This window comes from Buteo buteo, chromosome 2, assembly GCF_964188355.1.
Source record: "Buteo buteo chromosome 2, bButBut1.hap1.1, whole genome shotgun sequence".
Lineage (NCBI taxonomy): Eukaryota > Metazoa > Chordata > Aves > Accipitriformes > Accipitridae > Buteo > Buteo buteo.
The window spans coordinates 68,321,026-68,342,420 of record NC_134172.1 but is presented as its reverse complement, the minus strand read 5'-3'; the positions used below and the strand labels follow the sequence as shown (position 1 = coordinate 68,342,420).

The 21,395-nt window shown below is 42.7% G+C and overlaps 1 protein-coding gene across 2 annotated transcripts; it reads right to left on the bottom strand.

The window, feature by feature from the left end:
* Positions 1–477: 477 nt before the first annotated feature.
* On the bottom strand, positions 478–20,607 carry RPN2 (ribophorin II). 2 transcript variants are annotated; one of them, XM_075059460.1, is made up of 18 exons: positions 20,535–20,607; positions 20,249–20,451; positions 18,345–18,440; positions 17,473–17,648; positions 16,521–16,596; positions 15,993–16,127; positions 13,766–13,942; positions 13,248–13,366; positions 12,726–12,831; positions 10,236–10,327; positions 9,224–9,338; positions 8,345–8,539; positions 7,729–7,815; positions 7,067–7,162; positions 5,821–5,896; positions 4,774–4,903; positions 2,853–2,938; positions 478–827 (listed from the first exon to the last, which is right to left on the bottom strand). In XM_075059460.1, exons 1-17 carry the CDS (start codon positions 20,605–20,607, stop codon positions 2,887–2,889), a joined length of 2,004 nt encoding a protein of 667 aa, XP_074915561.1. In that variant the 3' UTR covers positions 478–827; positions 2,853–2,886. The 2 variants fall into 2 exon arrangements, with proteins under 2 accessions (XP_074915561.1, XP_074915571.1); XM_075059470.1 differs by lacking the exon at positions 2,853–2,938.
* Positions 20,608–21,395: the final 788 nt, after the last annotated feature.

The following is a 21,395-nucleotide window of genomic DNA, read 5'->3' as shown; positions in this document are numbered from 1 at the left end:
AGAAGAACAGAGGCAATAACCTCAAACTCATATTTGGAGTGAAAAGGTTACTTCCAGAGGCTGGAAAGAAAGTGAACCCACTCCAGGGACCCAGCAAACCTGTCAGGGTCAGACACAGCCAGGCACACCAGCACCACAGCTGGCTCCCTGCAAGGGGGCCAGGCTCCGAGGACTCCTCCTGCCTGAGCCCTGAGGGCACACAGCAACTCAGCACAGCCCAGCCTAGTACCATCCTGGAGTCCCAGAGAACAGCCACTAGCAGAGAAATGCAGACGACAGTGTCACACAAGGGACAGGGAGGAACAGGAAGCTCCCCCCAATAAACATGTCCCTCTGGAAAAGGACATGAAAGAACAGGAACCTTCACACAGCAATGACTCATACACAAAATTACCCACCAAAAAAAGCTCTTTTCATTCTCATGTGACCCCAACTTCCAATCACAGTCTCCAAGACAGCCAAAAAAACAAAATTCAGGACCATTCTTTCCTCTTTATTCACAAATCATTTAGGATGAGGGAAAAGGCAGAATTTTTTTCCTTTTTTTCTAAAGGAAATTCAAATGTCCTGGGAGAAAAAGGGGGGAGGATCCAGGGAAAAAAGGGTTTTCCGGGTTCATATGAAAAGCACTCAAGTAGCATGAACACAACAATGAAAATCAAATTTTTAAAAAAGTATAACTGGCACCCTTTTGACTTAATATATATATAAAAAAAATCTGCTTCTGCCTTCCTTCTTCTGGTCTTTCAGTTATTTATTCACTTCTGTTCTGAAGGCATTTGCTTTGTTTTTCCCCATTTCTTCCATTCTTCTGGTACTAGTGTGTCCTGGAAAGAAAAATCCAAAAAAATTAACTCTTCCAGGCAACAAAGCACTTCCTTGCACAGTAAAAGTGTCCCAAGACCCCTCATTCTCTCAAAGGAAGCTTATTAGAGTGATAAAACCAGTACTGCAATGGAACGGAGGACTGAATTCGAGGAGGATGGAAACGGTCAGTCAAAATGAAGGTTAGTTTCTGGTGCAAAAGGGATGAATGAGCCTTGTAAATTACAGAACTGAACAAAAAAGCAGGGCTGAATACAAAGTCTGCAGGTACCTTAACTGCTCTTCTACTTTAGAAAGGGCCAATCCACCCATTTGGAATCAGGTGGCCCATGTAAACACAAAGAAAAGATCTTCATGTCCCCAAGAAGACGAAGTGGTCTAATGTGGGCACAGCAGACCCATCTTTTTGGGGTCCTTTTCCTTTCGAAGATGCCAGACACAGGCATAATGATGAATGCTGAGCACCTGACAGTCCAGCCCTAGAAGCTGGTAACAATAGTCTTAACTGATGTATCTGGGGCATTAGAAAACCCAGCAGTAAGGACAAATGCTTGTGACTGCACATGGCAGCAAAACCTAACTTATGGTTTGTGGATAATAAGTTATTTGCAAGATCTTCCAGGATTACTCACAGCCCATGGGGAATTAAGCAGTTAAAATACCAGGCTGAGAAACAGAAAACATGCAAGCTATTGAGAACACACTCGTGAGGCATTTGGTAACAGGCCACTAAAAACATGAAAACCACTGGCCCAAAGCTATGGTAAAAAGAAGTGTCCGGAGACCAGAACAGCACCAGCAAACACAGCCAGGATGCAGCCAGCATTCATCTACTAGAACAAGTGACAGCCATCTCCCATTCCTCTCCAGTTACTTGTCATGGCTTGTTCTGTGCTCAAATACCTCAAAACATTCCAGGGAGAGAAGAGATAGTAACAGGGTGTTTTTCTATGGGACATGATGCCAGGTAATTTTCATGAAACCATCCACCATACTATCTGATCTGCAGACAGAGGCTTATACCACAGTGCACATTGTTTCTGTGACACAACCACCCACGCTGGTTTTGTATTGCACCACACTGAGCTCCGTTCAATGCATTGTCTGTGTGTGTGCCTGGAGCACTGACTATGAACATGAGAGAAAGCAGACGCTCATGAGATGTACCAGTACAGCATGTTGCACAGTGATTTCAGTCTCATCACAGGACTTGTCCCAGATGCTCTCTCCCTTCCCCAAAACAAAACAGTGCACTCAATGAGAAATGAAGCCACACACACATTCAGAGTTGGGCAGCATACAGAACGACAGGCAGTCCTGCCTCCTACGCCACTGTGGATATAGCAAACTGGGACCTTACCTGCTCAGAATGAAAGGAAACAAAGGGCTTTGCACTAGTAAATTATAATGGAGACCTATCAGATGACTGTATTGAATGGAGGGAGCTGGCTACTGCTGCTGCCTGAGCCATCATGACCAGTTCAGTCTAACAGGAGGGTGAACCCTGGATTGGGTCATGTTACCAGCTGAAGGAGGTGGTGCTGACCTGGCTCTGGGGCACACAGAGCTCTCACCACCCCAAGTGAGGACATAATTCAGCAGTCAGAGTGGCTGGCAGCTGAATAACCAGAATACTGCAGATGGGGATAGGGAGTACCAACAGCAGGATGGGAACAGCAGACATAACTAATAATTTATTTACAGGAACAATACTGCTTAAACTAGGTTTATTTTGTCACCTGATTGCTTGCCGTCCCAGACAGCATATTCACATGTGCACATATTACCATACAGACTTCAGATGATTAAGGAAATCACACAAAGGCAATTTAGTCTCAGAGGACATGTACTGCTAATATGCAAACCCGGCGGTAGCCAAGGACACACAAGGACTGATTTAAAGCCCAGTAAGTGATGTCGGAAGGAAGCAGCTTCAGCTCAGTATCTTTTTGTACAAGGAGTGAGTGATGAAGTGAAATGAAACAGGCAGCATGCCCAGGAAAGGCCAATTCCAAAAAGGCCCTTACTTCTAGAAGAGCTGGTCACTAGCAAAACCCCCTTTTACCGCAGCGTTCTATACTTTGCCAACCTACTGCTCTGCTCTGCAGCGATCCTGCCAAAAGGAGAGAGGAAGAAAGGTTCAGAGAAGATAGTAAGGAGGAAAGCAGCCTTGCTCCAGGAACCAGAGCCAGTGACAGAAATGCAAAAAACAAAACCAGGCCTTCTGGTAACTTCTGTAAAAAGATGGTTTATACAGTCCCCTTCCCACACCCGCCAGCGGTCTCCATAGTGGAACAGCAGCTCTGCCTCAAAGTGCAATCTAGTTAATTATCACTGCACTTCAACATCTGAGACAAGCTAGCAGCGTGTTAACAAAAAGATGTCTTTTTGAACTTTAAAGTCATGTACAAAGGGTTTAACTTTAGCCTAAGGTAGAAGTTTTACTTTCAAATTTGCCATTGTAGTTGCAGCTTCATATCATTTACAATGAAAAAGCATGCAGACACCCCCTGCAGTGTTTTGAAGTAGGAACCAACCACTTGCATTTATGTGCTAACAGAAGCCCTGGTTGAGCAAAGACGCTTAGAAGTAAGCTTCATTGTATTATTTTTCCCCAAATCTGTATCCTAGGCAATCTGTAATTAATAATGATTTTATCATTACTCTTTAAATTAAAAAGGAAATATTATTAAATGACATAACATAGCCCCATTGGCAACAAAATCCCAGTAGAAACTGTTATGCTAACAAGATAAAGTGCCACAGTGGAGAGGGCTGGACATCCAAGGGAGCAAGGCTTGAGAAAGCTGGGAGGATGGTATTGAAAGGGTTAATTACAATAATCATCCTTCCTGCTACAGCCATGCAAGTAGAGATGTTTTAAAGACAACGAATCAATGCAAACCCCCTGAAAATTATATTCTTGTGGTTTTTTACAGCTCTTGTCCTGGTTTTAATACAGTGTAATCAAAAAAAGCGAGAACCCAGGGATATCTATGCAAATAGGTATGCAAGGATAAACAACTCCTAGTGGCTCAAAAAGGGGAAAGTAAGAAAAGCACAGGTTTCATGGCAAAGCAGGTCAGTAAGATCATCTTCAAAGCCAAACTCTACATCAGTACAAAAGGGCTAAAACTTAAGTCTCACATGTAAACCCCACATGGCATAAGTGATGGAGAGGGAACAGTTCGACCTCTAATTAATGCACTGTATTGGAAGCTGGGGTCAACAAACTGCCTGCAGGCTACCTAAGCTATGGCACATTCACGAGACACTGTGTGGCAGAAGGCATAAGTGTGAAGAATCAGTCCAATGCGAGTACAGAAATGATCGTTGTATCCCTAATGTTTATGAGAATTCTCCCTGGTTTTGCCTGCATGTGTTGCCCTTTGTCTGTTGCTGCACACCTCCAATAGGCATCTGCTTCCCTTTTCTCTAGAATCCTCCTTTAGGTAGGGGAAGACAGCAGTAAGATAACCCTGCCTTACCTTCTTCCTCTCAAAACTTATCTCACAAGCAGAGCTACAGAAGAGTTGGGCCTCTTCTGCACTTACGGTGGCTTTCATTATCTAACAATATTCTAAGAGCTTGATGTATCATGTACTACAACAAATTTGTCAGTGAATGGGTTTCCCCCTGTCAAAGTGAACATACTTACACCCTTTGCTTTCTCCATGTGCCTGATCGCTTCAGCAAGTGGCCATGTGGACCATTCTCTCTGAAGGATCAGTTAGCTGCATCTCACTAGCAGCACCTCAACGCCTTAGGCAGTTCAAGCCCTTATTCTGAAAACAGGCATGAAACTGGGACTGAGCAGCCCATCCCCACACACAAGATCTAAGAACCAAAAGCAGCGTTCATTACTGTATTAGTTACTGACACACGATAGCATCGATGTGATCCCCTCCCCACCGATTTCTCCCACCAACGCATCCATCCCTGACTTACCGTTTTACTGCTTTCTGAGCCAGCATCCTATTGCCTGCCAGGAATGTGATGCCACCCAAAATGGCCAAGTACTTCAGAGTCTGGAACATGTTGAGCTGAGTCCAGTAGACATACATGAGTCCCAACATTGCTGTGAAAAAAAGACAGAACCCATGTCTGAAATTGCGTTTCGAAGACCAAGCATTCATCCTCAGAACTATTGTTATGTTGTACTGCCAGGCCTAAGCATTTGGTTTCTATCTTGTCTCTGAAGATCTGAAATGGCAGATCTAAAGACTATACGTTGTTGCCAGGGAAAGAAGACATCTGGGTCTCCATACTGGAGGAAATGTGACACTGATGGCTCACAACCAATCCTCTTGTGGCAGAATTATGGATGTATTATAGACATTAAGGGCTATTAAAAGGAGGAGGATACTCTGGATTTCAACAGAGGATATTAACCTTTGCACATCCGTAGGAGCTTACAGCTTTTTAAAGCTTCCAGGGAAAGTGGCTTGGATTAAGCAACACACTCTCATTTGGGAAACAGCAGATCCAATGTTCTCCCAGCCTGCTATGTTTTTGAAATTCTACCAAGACAGTAAATAACTGTGCAACCAAGGGCACAATAAAATTGATGAAAAAAAATTGGTCCAGCCAAAGAACAAGAGCAGCTTTCACAGGAAGAGCTTTAAAGAAAAGATGTAGTCTTTCACTGTAGACAGCAGTCCCACAGGTTTCAATCCTCACAGAAACTCCCTGCTTACAAAGGATAAACATGCAATAAAGAAAGTGTGACCTTTGGAAATAAGTTCTATTAAGTACAGATAAATGGTGTGAGAAAGGAGCCCAGATAATGATGGCTGTTATAAGCTGATGGCCAAAACAGGTTTATCACCATATTAACAATCACGAAAAGCAGGAAGACAGATGAAAACAAGAGAACAAATGTTATGCTATTATGTCATTATAGTTAATAGACTGCAAGCCCATTAACCACCAGGGCTCTCATCTGTAACTCCCAGGTGAGAAGGTCAAACAAAGCAGAAAGCCTCTGACACTTACCAGCATGTCCCATGTGAAAAACAATGGTGCTGGGAGCAAAGCTGAAGTTGGAGATGTTGGCACCTATCTTTATCCACTAAAAGGAAAAGAAATAAAACCTGAGTTACAACAGCCTTGTAAACACAAGCTTTTGTTTTAAACTCCAGTATCTTTCAAGCCTGTTTGCTTTAAGTTCTTCAATGAATACAGCGTATTCTCTACAGAAGCACTTGTTTACCACTACAAGAGGACAGAGTAGTAATTTTGCTAGACAACACTGTTGAGTTCCTTTAGTGAAAATTTCTCCTTCTGCCTCTGACTGCTCAAATGAAGTTCCTCGATTACCTTTCTTAAACTGATGAGATTTGGATATTGCTCAAAATCTACATTTTCCAGAAAAATAAACATTGCTATTTCTATCCAGCTGTATTAATTTCAATTAAAAAGACAAAAAAAGGTAAGGTTCTAGTTTTGGACTCACCAAAGAACAGCTACAGATACAAGATGTTTTCTCATAAGAACAATTGCAGTTTTTAGAGTAGAAAAGAGAAAGGCATGCAGGATGGGAAACAGGAACAGTAGCAATGAGATTTTTCATTAAAGTGTCATCAACATGCATATTGTGAACTCCAGAGACCAGTGGACATGACTATCTGAATGCCAGCTTTCAGTGAGACTAGCTAATGGGAAATTACTGCCAAGCAAATAAGGGATAAGTTTCATCCTCCAAATAAGGAGTAATTTAACTTGACTAGATGAGATTTTGTATTGCATTAAGTTCAAAACACTGATCTGGTGATACAGTGAGTAGCAGTAGATGTTTCAACTACAGACACAGCAGTATTAATTATGTCCATAAATGGGAACCAATCTGACAGGATTAAGTAACACAGATTTTGTGATAATATATTAAGTGCGAGGCAGAATCACTGCTTTTTTCCCCGTGGAAGTCTAATGTTAGTTATAACTTTATCTGCCCACTGCTACCCAACATCCCTAGCAGAAGCACACTGGAAAAACTCACCCCACCTACTTCTACCTGGCAGCAGTGTTTTTCTGTTTTGACTATAAACTAAAAAACAGTTGAGGAAAGAGACAATACCAGACCAACACTCTGCACTGACATTTGCTAGCTATGACTCCAGCACTGCTGTGCTAGTCATAATTAACCAAGAGTTTTAAATACGAAGTTTAGCTGGCCAACCTCATAAGTGACTTTTGACTGGAGGGGAAAAAATTTTCTTCTTCTGTGGCCCAGTTCACTCACCAGAATGAGCAGCAAAAGCAGCGGGGAGAGAATCAATGCTGTGAAAGTGTTAGATACCACAGTGGGAGGCCTCTTCTCAGGTTCCCTGAAGAGGTGCTGCAAACAAACAAAACCAACTTGTAAGTAGTACTCCAACAGAGCAGCTTCTCGGCTCCCCAGAGGACCAGGTACAGCCCTGGTGCTGTTCCCAGACGTTCCTTTGGATGATAAGCATTCCTCTTAAGGCAAAGACTGAGTCTTTAGTGTCTGTTCCAGTCTCTGCACATCAGATCTCCTGCAAAGTTAACTTTTCCTTGCACTCACAGAAGCACTTGCTAGTTTGTCATCAGCACCGATGGCTGGAATGAAGCAAGAGAAATCTTCAGAAGCAAAGAGCTTTCTGGTGGTGCTTACCTAGTCAAATTTTCATGTTTGAACCTTCTCAGTGACATCAGTTGCTCTCTCACAGGTAGGACACAGCTTATTTATTCATACTCCAGAGGACTGCAACAAATTTCTTTCCATTAAGCTGTAGCTCTGGTCTTCCTTTAATTACATTACTTACACAGTGTTAATTTTTTTTAATGAGAGATTACTTTTCAAAAATAAATTATGATGAGAACAAATAATACTAGTAGGACTAGCCCCCCATCTCTGCACATAAATTTTGTTTTTGACTGTACCTGGATTTCAGGTTTGGGAACAAAGATGTTCTTGGACTGAACTGTGGATGGTGCATCCTCTTCTGGGAATTTGATCACAACATCAGCCTGAAATGAAATCATGCAGCTTCATTAAGTTTGACCTTAATATATTAAAAGTTTTACAAAACCTATTGCATTACTGTGGCCTATTTCCTTATTTGTCAATCTATGATTGACATGATTTTTAAAGGAAACCAAGGAAAAACCCATCAGATTTTTTAAGAAGCAATTTCTCCTAAACAGAGGCAATAATGCCATTCACCCATCACTAAGAATTGGACTTAATTTCCAGCACAGCAAGCACAGAAAGGCTAAACCTTGAAGTGTTTGCTGTGAAATTAAAATCAAACCCATAAACATTCTGAAGTTTCTGTTCCACCACATGATGAAATGAATGTTCTTTTCTGTCCTGCTTTGATGTTTGCTTAAAAACTTAAAATGAACAGCAAACCTCAGAGCCCATAAATGGCCAAAAGATTCTGTTTCACTACAAAGAATGAAACATTTGAGCTTTTTTCTTCCACACCTGTACCAAGACCTCCTGTTAGACTGCCAGTAATCTCAAAACCACATCACCACACTTCCAGCTACATACCACATTCCACAGGATTGGATTTTCCAGAGTGGCATCTCCAATTATCAAGTAAAGAGTGTAGGTACCAGAGGCAGAGTCAAATTCAGTCTTTCTTTCAGAAGTATCCAGTTCAAACTTGTATACGTTCTTGCTATCTGGTTCTGCAACAAACACTACCTCCTGGCCAGTCTTTTGGTTGTGAAGTCGGACAAAAGTCTGAAAGGAAAGGTTGTAACACTTCTGGATTATCTCATAGTGCATTTACAAATGCTGGCAAAATGAGAGATTTATCCCCAAATCAAAAAGCACGACATTAACAAAAGTTGGAATATAACCTGGGAGCCTGGGTGTTTAGACCCTTGCAAATCAGCAAAGTTCTATGTCTCTTTGAGTAACCACATTAACACAGGACCAAGCCCATCCAGTGGCCCGCTTGGGGTACAGGGCAATATACTGAATGTTACTCAACATGGTATATGCAACAGCACACAACAGGGATGTATACATACATTTTTTTGTTGTTTTTTTTTCCCCATTTTTTTCTATTTTATACAGAAAACATAGAATTTTAAAGAAAGTCTAAATTCAAGGATTTTTTCAGCAAACAATCTATATTAAAAAAAGCAGAAGTGTGCTTTTACAGTGCAGGCTACCTGCATGCATTTTGTTGAGTTAAATAAGACACAATACCAGAGCCAGAAGAGGCTTCATTTAACATACAGCCAAAATAAATGAACTGAATCCACTTTCCATCTACCAAGACCAGTGATCTTTCACAGTCCATGTCAGAAACATAAGGTTTCTCAAAACCTATCAAATCTTTTCAAGAGCAACCATCACCTCAGATGCTTCAAGATGGAACATCTCAGTGACACAGCAATGACAAAAATTTGTCCTAACCTGGTGAGGGATGAGTTCAGCTCCACTGTTCACATCTATCAGCTGGAAGGATAAAGCAAAATTCTGATGGCTGTCAGCAGTGAATGAACCCTTGGCTTTGGCTGGGTAAGCTACCCTAGGAGGAAAAAAATCAAACAGAATGGAGGTGATCTTCCAAGAGAACGCCCAGCATTCAAAGAAACCGAGGCATGCAAGCCTGTCTAGCAGTACTGCAGTCTACTCAGCATAGATTAGCTATTTTATCAAAAAGTCAGATGAACTAATATGTCTTTCTCTTCCACCATAAATTTAATGAAAAGAAATGAATGGAATTTTTTTAACAGGATTTTTGTGAGCTACGTACCTTGCCCATTTTCAAGTAAAATGGTTGTTTGTTTTAAGGTTCAAAGGAACACCAGAAGGTTTTGCTAATACCACACCCCACATTCCGTTTAACCAAGGCTATGTTACAACCAAAGGTGTGATGGCAGCAGAACAGAAAAAAACAGACACTCAAACTTCAGCATAGGAAGGCTGTATCAACACACACACAGAGTAGCCTCAGTGAGGCTGTGTAACCTAAGTTAAATTCCATACATTACATTCTAACTGATGTCAGTTAAAAAACCGATTACATTAAGTTCAAGTACACCTAGCAACGGTACAGCCACACCCCCAAATACAGTGTACATGTTGCTTTAGAGCATCTCTACCGGAGCCCAATAATGCCAGAAACATTAACACAATTCTTTTAACTTGCTTTCGCTATGGAGAGGTGCCAGCAAAGGAACAGAAGACTCAGGTTGCCTGGCTTCTCTTAGTACTTATTTCAGCATTAAGGAAAATCACCTATAAAAATAATCAGTATTCTCCCAATGAACTTACAGGTTTAAGAGAAACAGCACGTGTATAACTCTGTAGTTATTCCAATACAAGATTCCTCTCGTTTAGCTGAATTAGGTAAAGCTCAGAAGACCTCCAGTCTAGAGCCAGAGTTGCCCATTAAAGGATCACACACACTGAATTGTTTTACCTGGTTGTTTTTGGCGCAATGCTCTGATCTTTATCCACGGTAGAAAGATCTACATTAGTAATCCCAACTTCTGTGGAAACTTTTACTTTCAGCTGCAACAAAACACAACTGAAAATTACTCAGAGCACTTTATATGTACTAATTGTGGTCAAGTTCACTGCAGAAGCTTTAGCTCTTCTGTCCCCTTCCCCAAAGAGGGTCTTACACTAAGCCAAAACCAGAATCTAACCTGAGCAGAAGGATCTACCGCAATTTACCTTCTGGCAAAGCTCCTACATCAGTCATTAACCCTAACCCATCCCCTTTCTCCCTGCACAATTAGCCAGCTCTGAAGACACCAGCTTCTCAGTCATGCTGGAGTTAGCTGCCCTTTGGAAAATTGTTTTTAATGAAACAGTCCAACTATCCAGATCCAACTAGTTTTCCTTTTGAACTAGCAGAAACTAGCTATTAAAGATTACATCACATACAATACAACTTAAAACTGCACGTGCACATGCACTTCTGCTTACTGGATAGCAATTTGAGATGAGAGAGGTCTCCAGACAGCAACCAATTATGCCTTTGTTGGCTCCTAAAGTCTAACAGGTTTCTGCTGATTTTATTACCAGCAGGCAAAAGCCAAAGCATTCCTCCAGACCTGCACTTTGTTCAGCAAGCTTTCCTTCAGTCACAGCATTTATCACTCAGCATAGGGCAGCCAATAAGGCCCTGTCATTTATCACACTCCCTTGCACTAAAGGCAGTATAAAGCCTAAGCAGCGAAATTACTTCCTGCCCTCTCCCCAGTTCCAAACCACAGACCATCTAGGCAGTGAATCTCAGTGCGTTTTGACTGATTTCAGTCCCTCTCTCAAACATAAGCAGTTACTGCAGTCTGTAGTTTTTAATTAGCATACTTGTTCTCACAGCTTACAAATGCTCCCCTGGAGAATTAAAGTTTCATTGCCAAGATATTTTTCATCATATACTACAATTTGTTATTACAGGTTTGCTCATGTGCACCAGCCCCACACCCTCACTCTGAAAAATAATTCACAGGGAACCTGTGAAAAAAATATGTAAAAACATAAACTAAACTATTCAGGTCAGACTTCAAACACACACAATTCTGGCAGTTCCCTTACAACAAAAAGTGTAATTTAAGATAGAGGTTACCCCTGAAAATGGATCCATTAACATGTAGACTATTCAGGCTAACTTTAGTAAGGCCTTAGTTTGTTCCAAGATGGGAGTAAAGGAAGATGGACTAATGAAATATTAATTTTAAAAAAGTTAAATGAAGGCAACTCAGACCTGCTGCACACAGCCCCTCCAACTGAACAGTACACAAACATCTCTGAAATATTTTAATGCCAGGAAATGTAGTCTCTGCCGGAGTAATAACCCACTGGTTTAGCTCATTACTGTCAAAACGATGGTGCATTAAGGACAATTAATGCTAATAACAGTAAGGAAAAAAAGCAGTTCCCCCAGCAGTCCTCCCCCGTAACAATGTGTCTTATTAGAAGCGGTTCACACAAAGCCACCACAGCGTTAATACATTCCTACTGGTACCTCTGTGTGCCAGCAGTGAGCTTAAGCAGGACCAATCAATCCCCTTTTGACACTCCTAAGTGCCATTACTACTACAATGACAACGTCAATTTGATACACAGTGTAAAGGTCAGCAGTTGTAAATAAGCGCCTTCCCCTACTCCAAGCCGACTATGTTGGAAGACTTTAAAAGCTAATCTTTTCCTTAAATATGCGATTGAGGGCAAAAACTAACCCTGGGAATAGACATCATTGAAGAAGAACATTCTCAGCTGTTGACACTGGGGGTGACTACATGAATAGTCACAGAGATCACATTCTTCTCACTGTAACAAATGTGAGGAAAGTAAAACTCTGAGTATTTATATACAACTCTTCTTTAGAAACATGTGGTGTAACAGCTTTTGCCACCAAAAAGGGTGTATGTATGCATGAAATGAAGACTTCATTTGCATTTGCTTTGGTTGCTGTCTCTCCACTGCAAAAGCATCACCATATACACAGTTAGGAGATGCCAAAAGACACCTTTGACTTTTTTCTAAAGCTCTAGAGCTTATACAAATGCTCCGCTTCCATACATCAGGCAATCACCAGATAACTGCTTGCCAGGCCTTGAGGTTTAGAGACTCAAATCTTGAATGCTCTGAAGAACTAACATTCTTAGCAATCGTTTTTGCATAGCTGCTTTGGGCTGCTATATAAATACCTCCACTGTTAGCCTTTGTTCATATGCTGTCAGATCAGCATCTAAGTGATAGGTCAGTTTTGAAATTTAAATGAATCTCTTTTGATCATATATTAATATGGTTACTGGTCATAATCCTGAGTCAAAATCCAATGCATTACAGAAAAACATGGGATAAAAAAGCCATATGACATCCTTAACAGGTATAAATAAAAAGCTGTTTCAGTGAATAGGCACACAACTAAAATTCCATCAAAAAGCATACCCACCTCAACTTTGTTAGCAATAAATCGCTTATCTCCATCAACACTGATAGAGAAATCATAATATCCACTTGCAGGTTTTGCATTCATGAAGTTCAGCTCAAAGACGTCTCTATAACAGAAAAAGCAAGGTGCTAAGTATCCTCTAGGATACTAACAGCAACCTACAAATAGGTAACATCTTGCTACCAAGAAGTCTCCAAATATGCTAGGTTAAGCAGACAAACAGACAAATGCAGCACAAAACTAACACTGCTAAGTGCAGCAGGAAAAGAATTCTTCAAAGCTCCCCCGAAATCAGGAGAACATTGCAATTTCCCACTCCCAATCAAAAGAAAAAGCAACAGAAATTCACCATCACTACCAAATGTGCTCAGTCACCTGTTACCAACAAAATGCAACTACAGCATTTTGAATTTTCAATCACACAAACACTTCTCTGGTGGAAGAACACATAAGGAAAATAAGTCCGACACTGTTTAAGTAACACCTGTTTGCCTTACAAACTGTAAAAATAAGATTTCTTACCCTGAGAGAGCAAATTCTCTCTGTTGAAGGACAGTAGCTTTGGTAGATGCAGACTTGGCATAGTCGAGCTTTACAGAAGCTTGAGTCAGTGGCTGGGACATAACATTGGTCACTTGTAGCTACAAGAAAAAAAATCAAGAATTTCCATGAAACCATTTCTCCCAGAAGGAATGTGGGAGCACAGACAACTCACTACCCCTCTGTATTATACACACAGAATTCTCCCTGGTCCAGCATCCCAGATTCACCTAATTCTTTCTAACATAATTGGGAAAGCTAAACTTGTAATCAGCAGAGCTGACTTCCACAGTGCCTTCTCAAGGTAGTGTCTGGTAAGCCCTGGGTAAGCAGAGGTTCTGAAGAATCGCTTCATAAAAGCACTAAAACCCCAGATCTACTGGAACCTGAGTCCTGGAGCTAAAAATGAAAGACATCACCTTGCACATTCAGTCATCCCAGACCTACAATACTAAAGACTGAGCCAAGAGATGAGTTAAGATTTGGGGCTAAGGACTCACCCTGAGTATGGGCTGATGGTGAGATACAGCTGCAGGCCCATCGGGGACAATAATGACAGGCAAGTGGTAGCGGTTCTGGGATAAAGAACCTGCGGCACAAGCAACACTGAAGGCCTCTGAGAGTGTCTCAAAGTTTTTCTTGCTAAAAATTGCATTCATCAACTGGATAATTTGATCCTGAAAGAGGAAAAGCAAATCACATACAAGCACCAGCAGCTTACCACAACATTGCAGACTGGCTCCGTATAATGTTATTAATAAAAACATCGTTCATAAAGGCTGTTTAACTTCCCACTTGCTTTAAAAATAACTCAAGTTATGAGGTAACCCAAAATTAACTACTTTTTGAATGGCACATTAGCATTCTTATTCTTGGCTGGGAGGTTCCAACCACAATTGCTGTAATTGTGCTGAAAACTTCCAAAAACGGAATTTGGATCTACCTCTTCAAACTACATGTTTCAGAACGGAAGATGCCGTCAGCTCAGCTATCCAGACTGCGTGCAGCTGCAAAAAGATAATTTGGCTCCGGGAGCCATACAATTGTCTTCATACAGTGGAGGAGGACTAGGCTACATGTCCTGGCTACCTGCCAAGCTGGGAAGGCCACAGAGTGGTGATGCAAAGCATCCTAATGGCTCTGGAAGGAGCCAGTCTAGGCCCATGCAGGCTTATCCCCTTAGGCTCAGCAGTGTCCTCAAGGTAAGAGGATTAGCTTTAAAGCAGTACCACCAGGAGCACAGAGCCAGCTCTGGCTCTGGGATGTGCCAAAGCTAATCTGTCCTCTCCAAAGTTGGAGTGGGACCACATCCCCCAGCTGGTTTTGCAGTCTGACTTTGTAGGGTTAGTGCATCTGTGCCACACTTTGCAGAGTATGCCATATTATTCAGATTCTTCCATCACTCCCTGTTAGTCTGGAAAACAGAGGGATTGGTTACCTGTACTTTAATTCAAGAAAAGAATTGTGGGCTAAATTCTGTTCAGAAATTAGAATAATCAAAGACAATCCCAAATAAAGCAACAGACATACAATTTAGTAACCTACAAAGCACTTTTAAATGAAGCCCACTGCATATCAAATTTTCACCCTCCTACTTGTATTAATGAACACCAATGTACATCAGAACTAGAGAAAGCATCAAGACAAACACCACAAAACTCCTGCATAGTGCAAATCCTGCAGTGTTTTTCTTTTATATGGAGGGCATGGCATAGCTCCAGACCCTAATCAGCAACTGACACTCTCATTTAAATTGTGGGGAAAAACAAGGGAGCTATTTTTTCAAATACTACATGTTAATTTTAAAAGAAAGTTTTGTGGCATTCTGGAGGCACTCTCACCATTCACAAGAGATAAAGCTTTAAGCCCCAACAATAGCACTTCCGACAGCACAATTCTGAAACAACACTAAACAATTTTCCTTAATTGGTCTTTTTTTTAAACATCATTTGGATGCTGACAGTTTGAATTGTGTGTAGCAGAATCACCACCTCAAAAATGACATCAAAATTACTTTGCATTAGTCAGTTTGGCAGCAGCATGGAAGAGAGCCAGGAATGAACTCAGATGTCTTACACTGGCTTCTGTCTCAACCCTGCCACTTTGGCTTGTGCTTTAGGGAGCTGCCATTCTCAATCAAAAGTACCTCTAACTCAGTTAACTTGTTGAAAAAAATTACTAAGTGGATAGCTTGCAGTAATGATTTCTAGCTTAATCAAGCTCAAAAGGAATTTCTAACAGTCTTTCATTTTAGACAACAAGTTTTTGTATCTGGATTCCCGCAGGCATATGGTACTAATATTGTCTCCCTTTTGGGCACCCCAGACTAGGGTGCCTGCATTTCCTCACAGGTAAATAACATTTGCAAAACACTTTGAAATGCTGGAAAGTGCTAGACAAGTGCCAAATGCCAGAACAAACTCTGAAACAAGAGGGTTTTTCAACAGCTAGTCTCGATAAACAAAGAAAACGAGACCTCACTTGCAATTTCCTTCTGTACATTTGAAAAAAACAAACCAAATTCAGTCTGTGATCTTGAAGGTGGAATTTCCTCCTAGATTCTGTTACTTCACATTCCCTCCGAGATGTGCCTTTTCACTGAGTGTGCTCATTTTTCACAGTAAAAATTCTACCCAGTTATACCGGCATCTTGCACTGCACAACAGGGACTAGGCAGATCCTTTTTGTGAGCTACAGTGTGGAAGGGAGGAAAAGGCAGATACAGACCTCCTTCATTGCTGGCTCTGTACCCACATGGTCCGACAGCTTATAGGCAGCAGCAACAAACAGTGCAGTAGTCTCAATTCCTTCTTCGAACTGCAGATACACTCCACCCAAGTCATCCAGGCGAGCAACAAGATCCTGACAGAAAGAGTTATTAAAATTTAAATTGCATTCTAGTAGATCCACAGAAGTTAACCCTATTGTTAAACTTGTACTCAAAGACTATCTGTCTGGGATCACTGACATATTTTGCAATAGTCATTTAGAAACAGGAAGAAAAGGAAACCTTCAGCCTTTAGTGGATTTAATTATATTTAAAAGTCATGACTTTCTGTATTTCAGTCCACTGTGAAACAGTTAAAAGTCCAGAAGAAATACCTGCTTAAAAGGAAGAGCCAAGCCAACCCACACCATGCAGGCAAGGAATTAGCCAGGTTGGTTTTTCATTTTGTGTTTCACATTAATACATCTTTCAGTACTACAGAGGTCTAACAAATTCCTGAATAATTAGAGAGCATAGCATGTTCCTACCTCTATCTCCTCAACAATGCCACTTAGATCTGCCTGCTGGGACAAGTAAGATGCCGTCTCCAAAGCCTGGATGGTTCTTAAACAAGAACAAACAAAACCAAACAATTGTATGATTTTTTCCTTCCTTAAAAGCCAAACATAATTCAAATCAAAGCAACTACAGTTTCTATTCTGAATGAAGTGCAAAACAGGTGTTACTGCATTCAGTTGACTCAAGACAATGAATCTGAAGTGATTCAGTGGAAACTTAGAATTCATTATGGGACGCCACTTTAGCTTCATCAGCTCTGCAATAAACTCATAGATTCAAAGGCAGTGAAGAAAGCAAACTTTGATCCCTGCACAGCACAGACCCCCATACTTGCTAGTGAGGCTTCCAGGAATCCATTTTTTTCATTAATAAAGCACATTTTAAAGTTTCCCTTATTTTCCCCAGCTTTTAAGGAAAGCTCTGTTCTCTCATTTCACAGTCAAATTACTTAATTCTTTGGTGATAAATGCCAAGATTCCTTCTGCTTACTGGCACTTTTTTTCCACCTCACAGTACAAGCATCCCAACGTACAAAAGACAGGGCTGAGGAAGAGCATCAAGTCTACTGCAACCGTAAATGACACAGAACCACGGCTGGGTATTAAGTCAAAAATTTGTTGTGAATCTTTTTAAAAGAGGAGGCTTCTCTGGGATATGTCCTCTTTACTGACCATTATTCTTGAACTAAACTGAATACATAATCTCCTTTGCAAAATCACACAGAAAATTGCCCCAAACCATATTTTTCATTCCCCCAGAGGGACAATAATGAACTGGACAAATACACCAAATGAAAACACAGCACCTACTCTACTACATCTATATTATAAAAATTAAGTGTTAAAATACCCTTTACTCCAAAATCCAACTGCCTAGAGCATAAACATGCAATAGTGAATCGTTTCCAACTGAAAGACTTACGCCAGCACATTTTCTTCTTTGCTAAGACGAGCAGTAAGAGCACTAAGTGCTTCCTGAGATGCCAAAGGAAGGCCAAAGCCACTCAAGGCCCCAACAGCATGGAAGATCTGGGTGACTGAGGAATCCTCACTGACAGCTGCAAGCAGCAGCTCCCTGGTCTCATTTGAAATGGTAACCTGCAGAAGAACACAGGGAACACATTGATTCACACTTGAAAAAACAAGGCCTTCTAGTCACCAATTTCTTCCTGGACCAACACACTCGATCAGTGAACTACTATAAGCTTCTGGGAAAAAGCCCTTTATCATTCATTACCTTTTAGTTTAAACAATTAAATCCCCAAGTTTTGCTGTCAACTATCAATTAGTCAGGATAATTCACAATTCAGATTTATCCTGGTAACCTGCTACTGCTTTTCATCTGGCATCACATCATTGTGCAGCAGCTGGTGGTACTGATGAAAAATGGGGCTTGGATAACCCACCCACAATTCAGCAAGGGTGACCTGCATTTGTATCATTGCAGCATTTCAATACACAGTTTACGTCCAGTTTATCATCCACCCAAAGAGTTTTTAATTGGCATAGCTGCTGTGAATTCTATTAAAATGTGCTGGTTCCTTTTTTCTTAGCCACCAATGTTTAATCAAGAAATAAACCCTCAGAATTACTCTGACCAAATACTTGCTTTATATCATTACACTTTGCCTTGTATAGAGTACTCCCAGACACTTCACAAGTTATTTACCCAAGACACAACAGAGTACAACCCACTAAAAGTAGAAGTTATGCATAAAATAAAACCAAGAAAAAGATCAAGGTAAATACTTCCTTAGTAACATCTGTCTGCAGAGGTCAGGGCTCCAAACTCACCTCACAGCCAGACAGGACGCGGATGGACTGTGCAGCATAGAAGAGAGAATCAACACTGCTGGAGTCCACATGCGATTTGATGAAATTGCACGCAGCCTGTGAAGAAAGAGAAGTTAACTTACAGTAACAGTCTTGACTTAAGCCACCGAGAGGAGATTTAAATTATACTCTAGGACGATTTCAGGTACACTGCTGTGCATTTTTGTACTGAAAAAAGGCAAATGAAGCCCCTAGTAATATTTGCAATGCCGCAAGAGCCTAGAACCCCCCCCAGGTCCTACTTTGCTAAATGCTGCACAGAAACAAAGGCGGTTCCTGCTAAGAGAGATAAATGATTTTCACATAAACTCTACCGCAACCAGAATTCATATTTAAATTGAGTACAATTATAAAACCTATCAAAATAAAAGTCCCATAGGTATATTTAGTAGGGAAAACCTCCCAGGATAGAGAATAGATGAACAGAAATTCTGTGGGCTGGCTTCCTTCCCAGCTGTGTATCACACATAATCATTAATGGATGCAGAATATAGAATTTCAAAGCATACAGAAAGAAAAGTTGGGTAAGCAGTTACAGTATGAAGGCAAACAATACGACTGCTCATTAATCTGTAGCCAGCTTATTATTAACTGACAACTAGATAGATGGATCACTAAGATTTCATTTTAATCAGAAAATAGCCAAGAATTTAACTGCTTATACATAATTTTGAGTATGTAGAACATAAAGGCCTTTACAAGTAGGACAGGATTTTCAGGCTACAGTTAACCTAGGAATACTGATATATGTTCAAGTGTTACACCTAGCTATTATTTTTACTACCTCTACCTTTTAAATAGTCTCACCCCACAAAGAAGTTCACTGTCCAGAAAAAAGTCTCATCACAAACCTCAAGGAACAAATAAATAATTACTGGTTACCTGCAGAAGCAAATGCTGTATTATCATTGCCAAAACTAGGAACTATTAAAAAACCCAGCCACACTGACATAAACAAAAGCAGCAATTCTCAGCCTAGCCTGCAGATGACCAGCAAGGAGTGCAGTGTGGTGAACTGCAACATCTTCAGGAGCCTCACACTTATGAGTTTGTGGTGCAAATACACAACACTCAAAGAAAAACGAAGTCCAAATGGGTTAGAACCACTGAACTAGCTGAATTTACGAGGAAAGAACAAACTTATGCTTACAGCTTAGGTGCACAGGTAAGCATGCACATGCATGTAAGCAGGCATGCCTACATAAGCAGGTTGTTACAAGGACAACCTGCAACATTTAAACTAGAAACACTTAAAGACACGAAAAGGCAGTAAGCATCCTGTTGATACCACAAGCCTTTGTTTCTAGTCTGCACAGAAGAAAACATATTTTATACAGAAAAATAGCAAGAGCATGCGACCTGGCTGAATTTGGTGTCGGAACTGAAACGAAATAATGAGAGCCCTATTTAACAGGATAGCAAAGAAAACGTGGCACAGGTGGAAATCTTTTTCAGAAAACAGTGAAACAAATAGATAACTACAGTAACATCACAACAGACTATGGAGAAGCGAGCCCTGAAACCGCCATTTAGAGGCAGTAAGCGTGAGAAAGCCCAGACAAAGATGCAATTTATTCAACTAGCACACCCGAAGGATTGTCAGTAATTACCAGGGATTTGCTACGATACTCGCTAAGAACATAACACACGTGTGCTTTACATTTTCCTCACGGCCCTGTCAAAGCAGAGCTGGCTAGATAAACTCCTTATGCCTCATCTTTTGCTGCTAGGCTGCCCCTACAGCTCCTCAACCCAGCAAAGCACCCTCGTGCGGAGCCGCACGGCACCGGGCGGGCAGGGCAGCCGGCGGAGCGCGGGTTGGCGGCAGGGGGAGCGGCAGCACCGGCGGCCCCTCAACCGCTCACCTTTTCGTCCGCCACCCGCGCCCCCAGGCTGGCGAGGCCCACGATGGAGTAGAAGGCGGCCTGCAGGTCGGCGAAGGGCCGCTCCAGCGCCGCCCTCAGTCGGGCCAGGTCGCGGGCGGTGAGGCGGTGGCTGGGGGCCAGGGCCTGGGCACCGGCGAGGAGGAGGAGGAGGCTGAGGGCCGCCGTCAGACGCAGCCGCGGGCCTGCGGAGAGACAAGCGAGTTACCCCGCGGTACCGAGGGTCGCGCCCGCCGCCTCGCCCTCCCCAACGCGACCCTCGCCTCACCCGGCGCCGCCATCATGCCGCCCGCCGCCAGGGACACGCCGCCGCTTCCGCCCCGCGCCCCGCCCCACACCATCGCGCCCGCACCACGGGGGAGGCGGGAGGGACGGCGTATTTTGCGAAGGGGCCTCAGCCCCACGGACGCCCGCTACGGGCACTGCGAAACTGTGGAGAAGAGCAGACCGCGGGGTGGGAGGGCGGGAGGCGGGATGGGACCGGGCAGCAGCGGGGCTGCCAGAGAAGCGGCAGCGCCGGCTCCCCTGGGCGGCGGGAGTGGTACAGGCCTCCCGGCGGCCCTCGGCGGCGGGCGGGGGCGGCCCCTGGAGAGGATGTGGGTTGCGCTGATTGGCTGAGCCACCCGCGGCGCTCAGCGCGCCAGGGCGCCTTAAAGGGGAAGCGGCGTAAAGGCGCGCCGGGTCTTGGGGTATGGCCGTGCCGTGCCGTGCCGTGCCGTGCCGTGCCGTGCCGTGCCGTGCCGTGCCGCGCCGCGCCGCGCCGCGCCATGCCATGCCGCGCCATGCCATGCCGCGCCGTGCCATGCCATGCCATGCCATGCCGCGCCATGCCATGCCATGCCATGCCGCGCAATGTAATGTAATGTGTTATGCCATGGCATTTTATATCATGCCATGCCATGCCGTGTAATGTAATGTAATGTAATGTGTTATGCCATGGCATTTTATATCATGCCATGGCATTTTATATCATGCCATGTACTGCCGTGCCAAGCAGTGCCACGCCATGGCATGCTGCGTCACACCATGTCACGGGGTACAACGCAGTGCCACCCCACACCATGGCGTGCCACGCGACGTCCTGCCACGCTGCCTCGTGTTGCACTGTGCCCTGCTGCGCCATGCCGTG

What these genes read in the sequence shown, in the direction of transcription:
- RPN2 (XM_075059460.1), bottom strand. Translation starts at nt 20,607, where the DNA reads ATGGTGTGGGGCGGGGCGCGGGGCGGAAGCGGCGGCGTGTCCCTGGCG. An exon ending in GCATTGTTGAGGAGATAGAG is followed by an intron (nt 16,128 to 16,520) that starts GTAGGAACATGC and finishes TCTTTCTGTCAG; the next exon opens with GATCTTGTTGCTCGCCTGGA. An exon ending in CAGAGCCAGCAATGAAGGAG is followed by an intron (nt 13,943 to 15,992) that starts GTCTGTATCTGC and finishes TTCCTCTTTCAG; the next exon opens with GATCAAATTATCCAGTTGAT.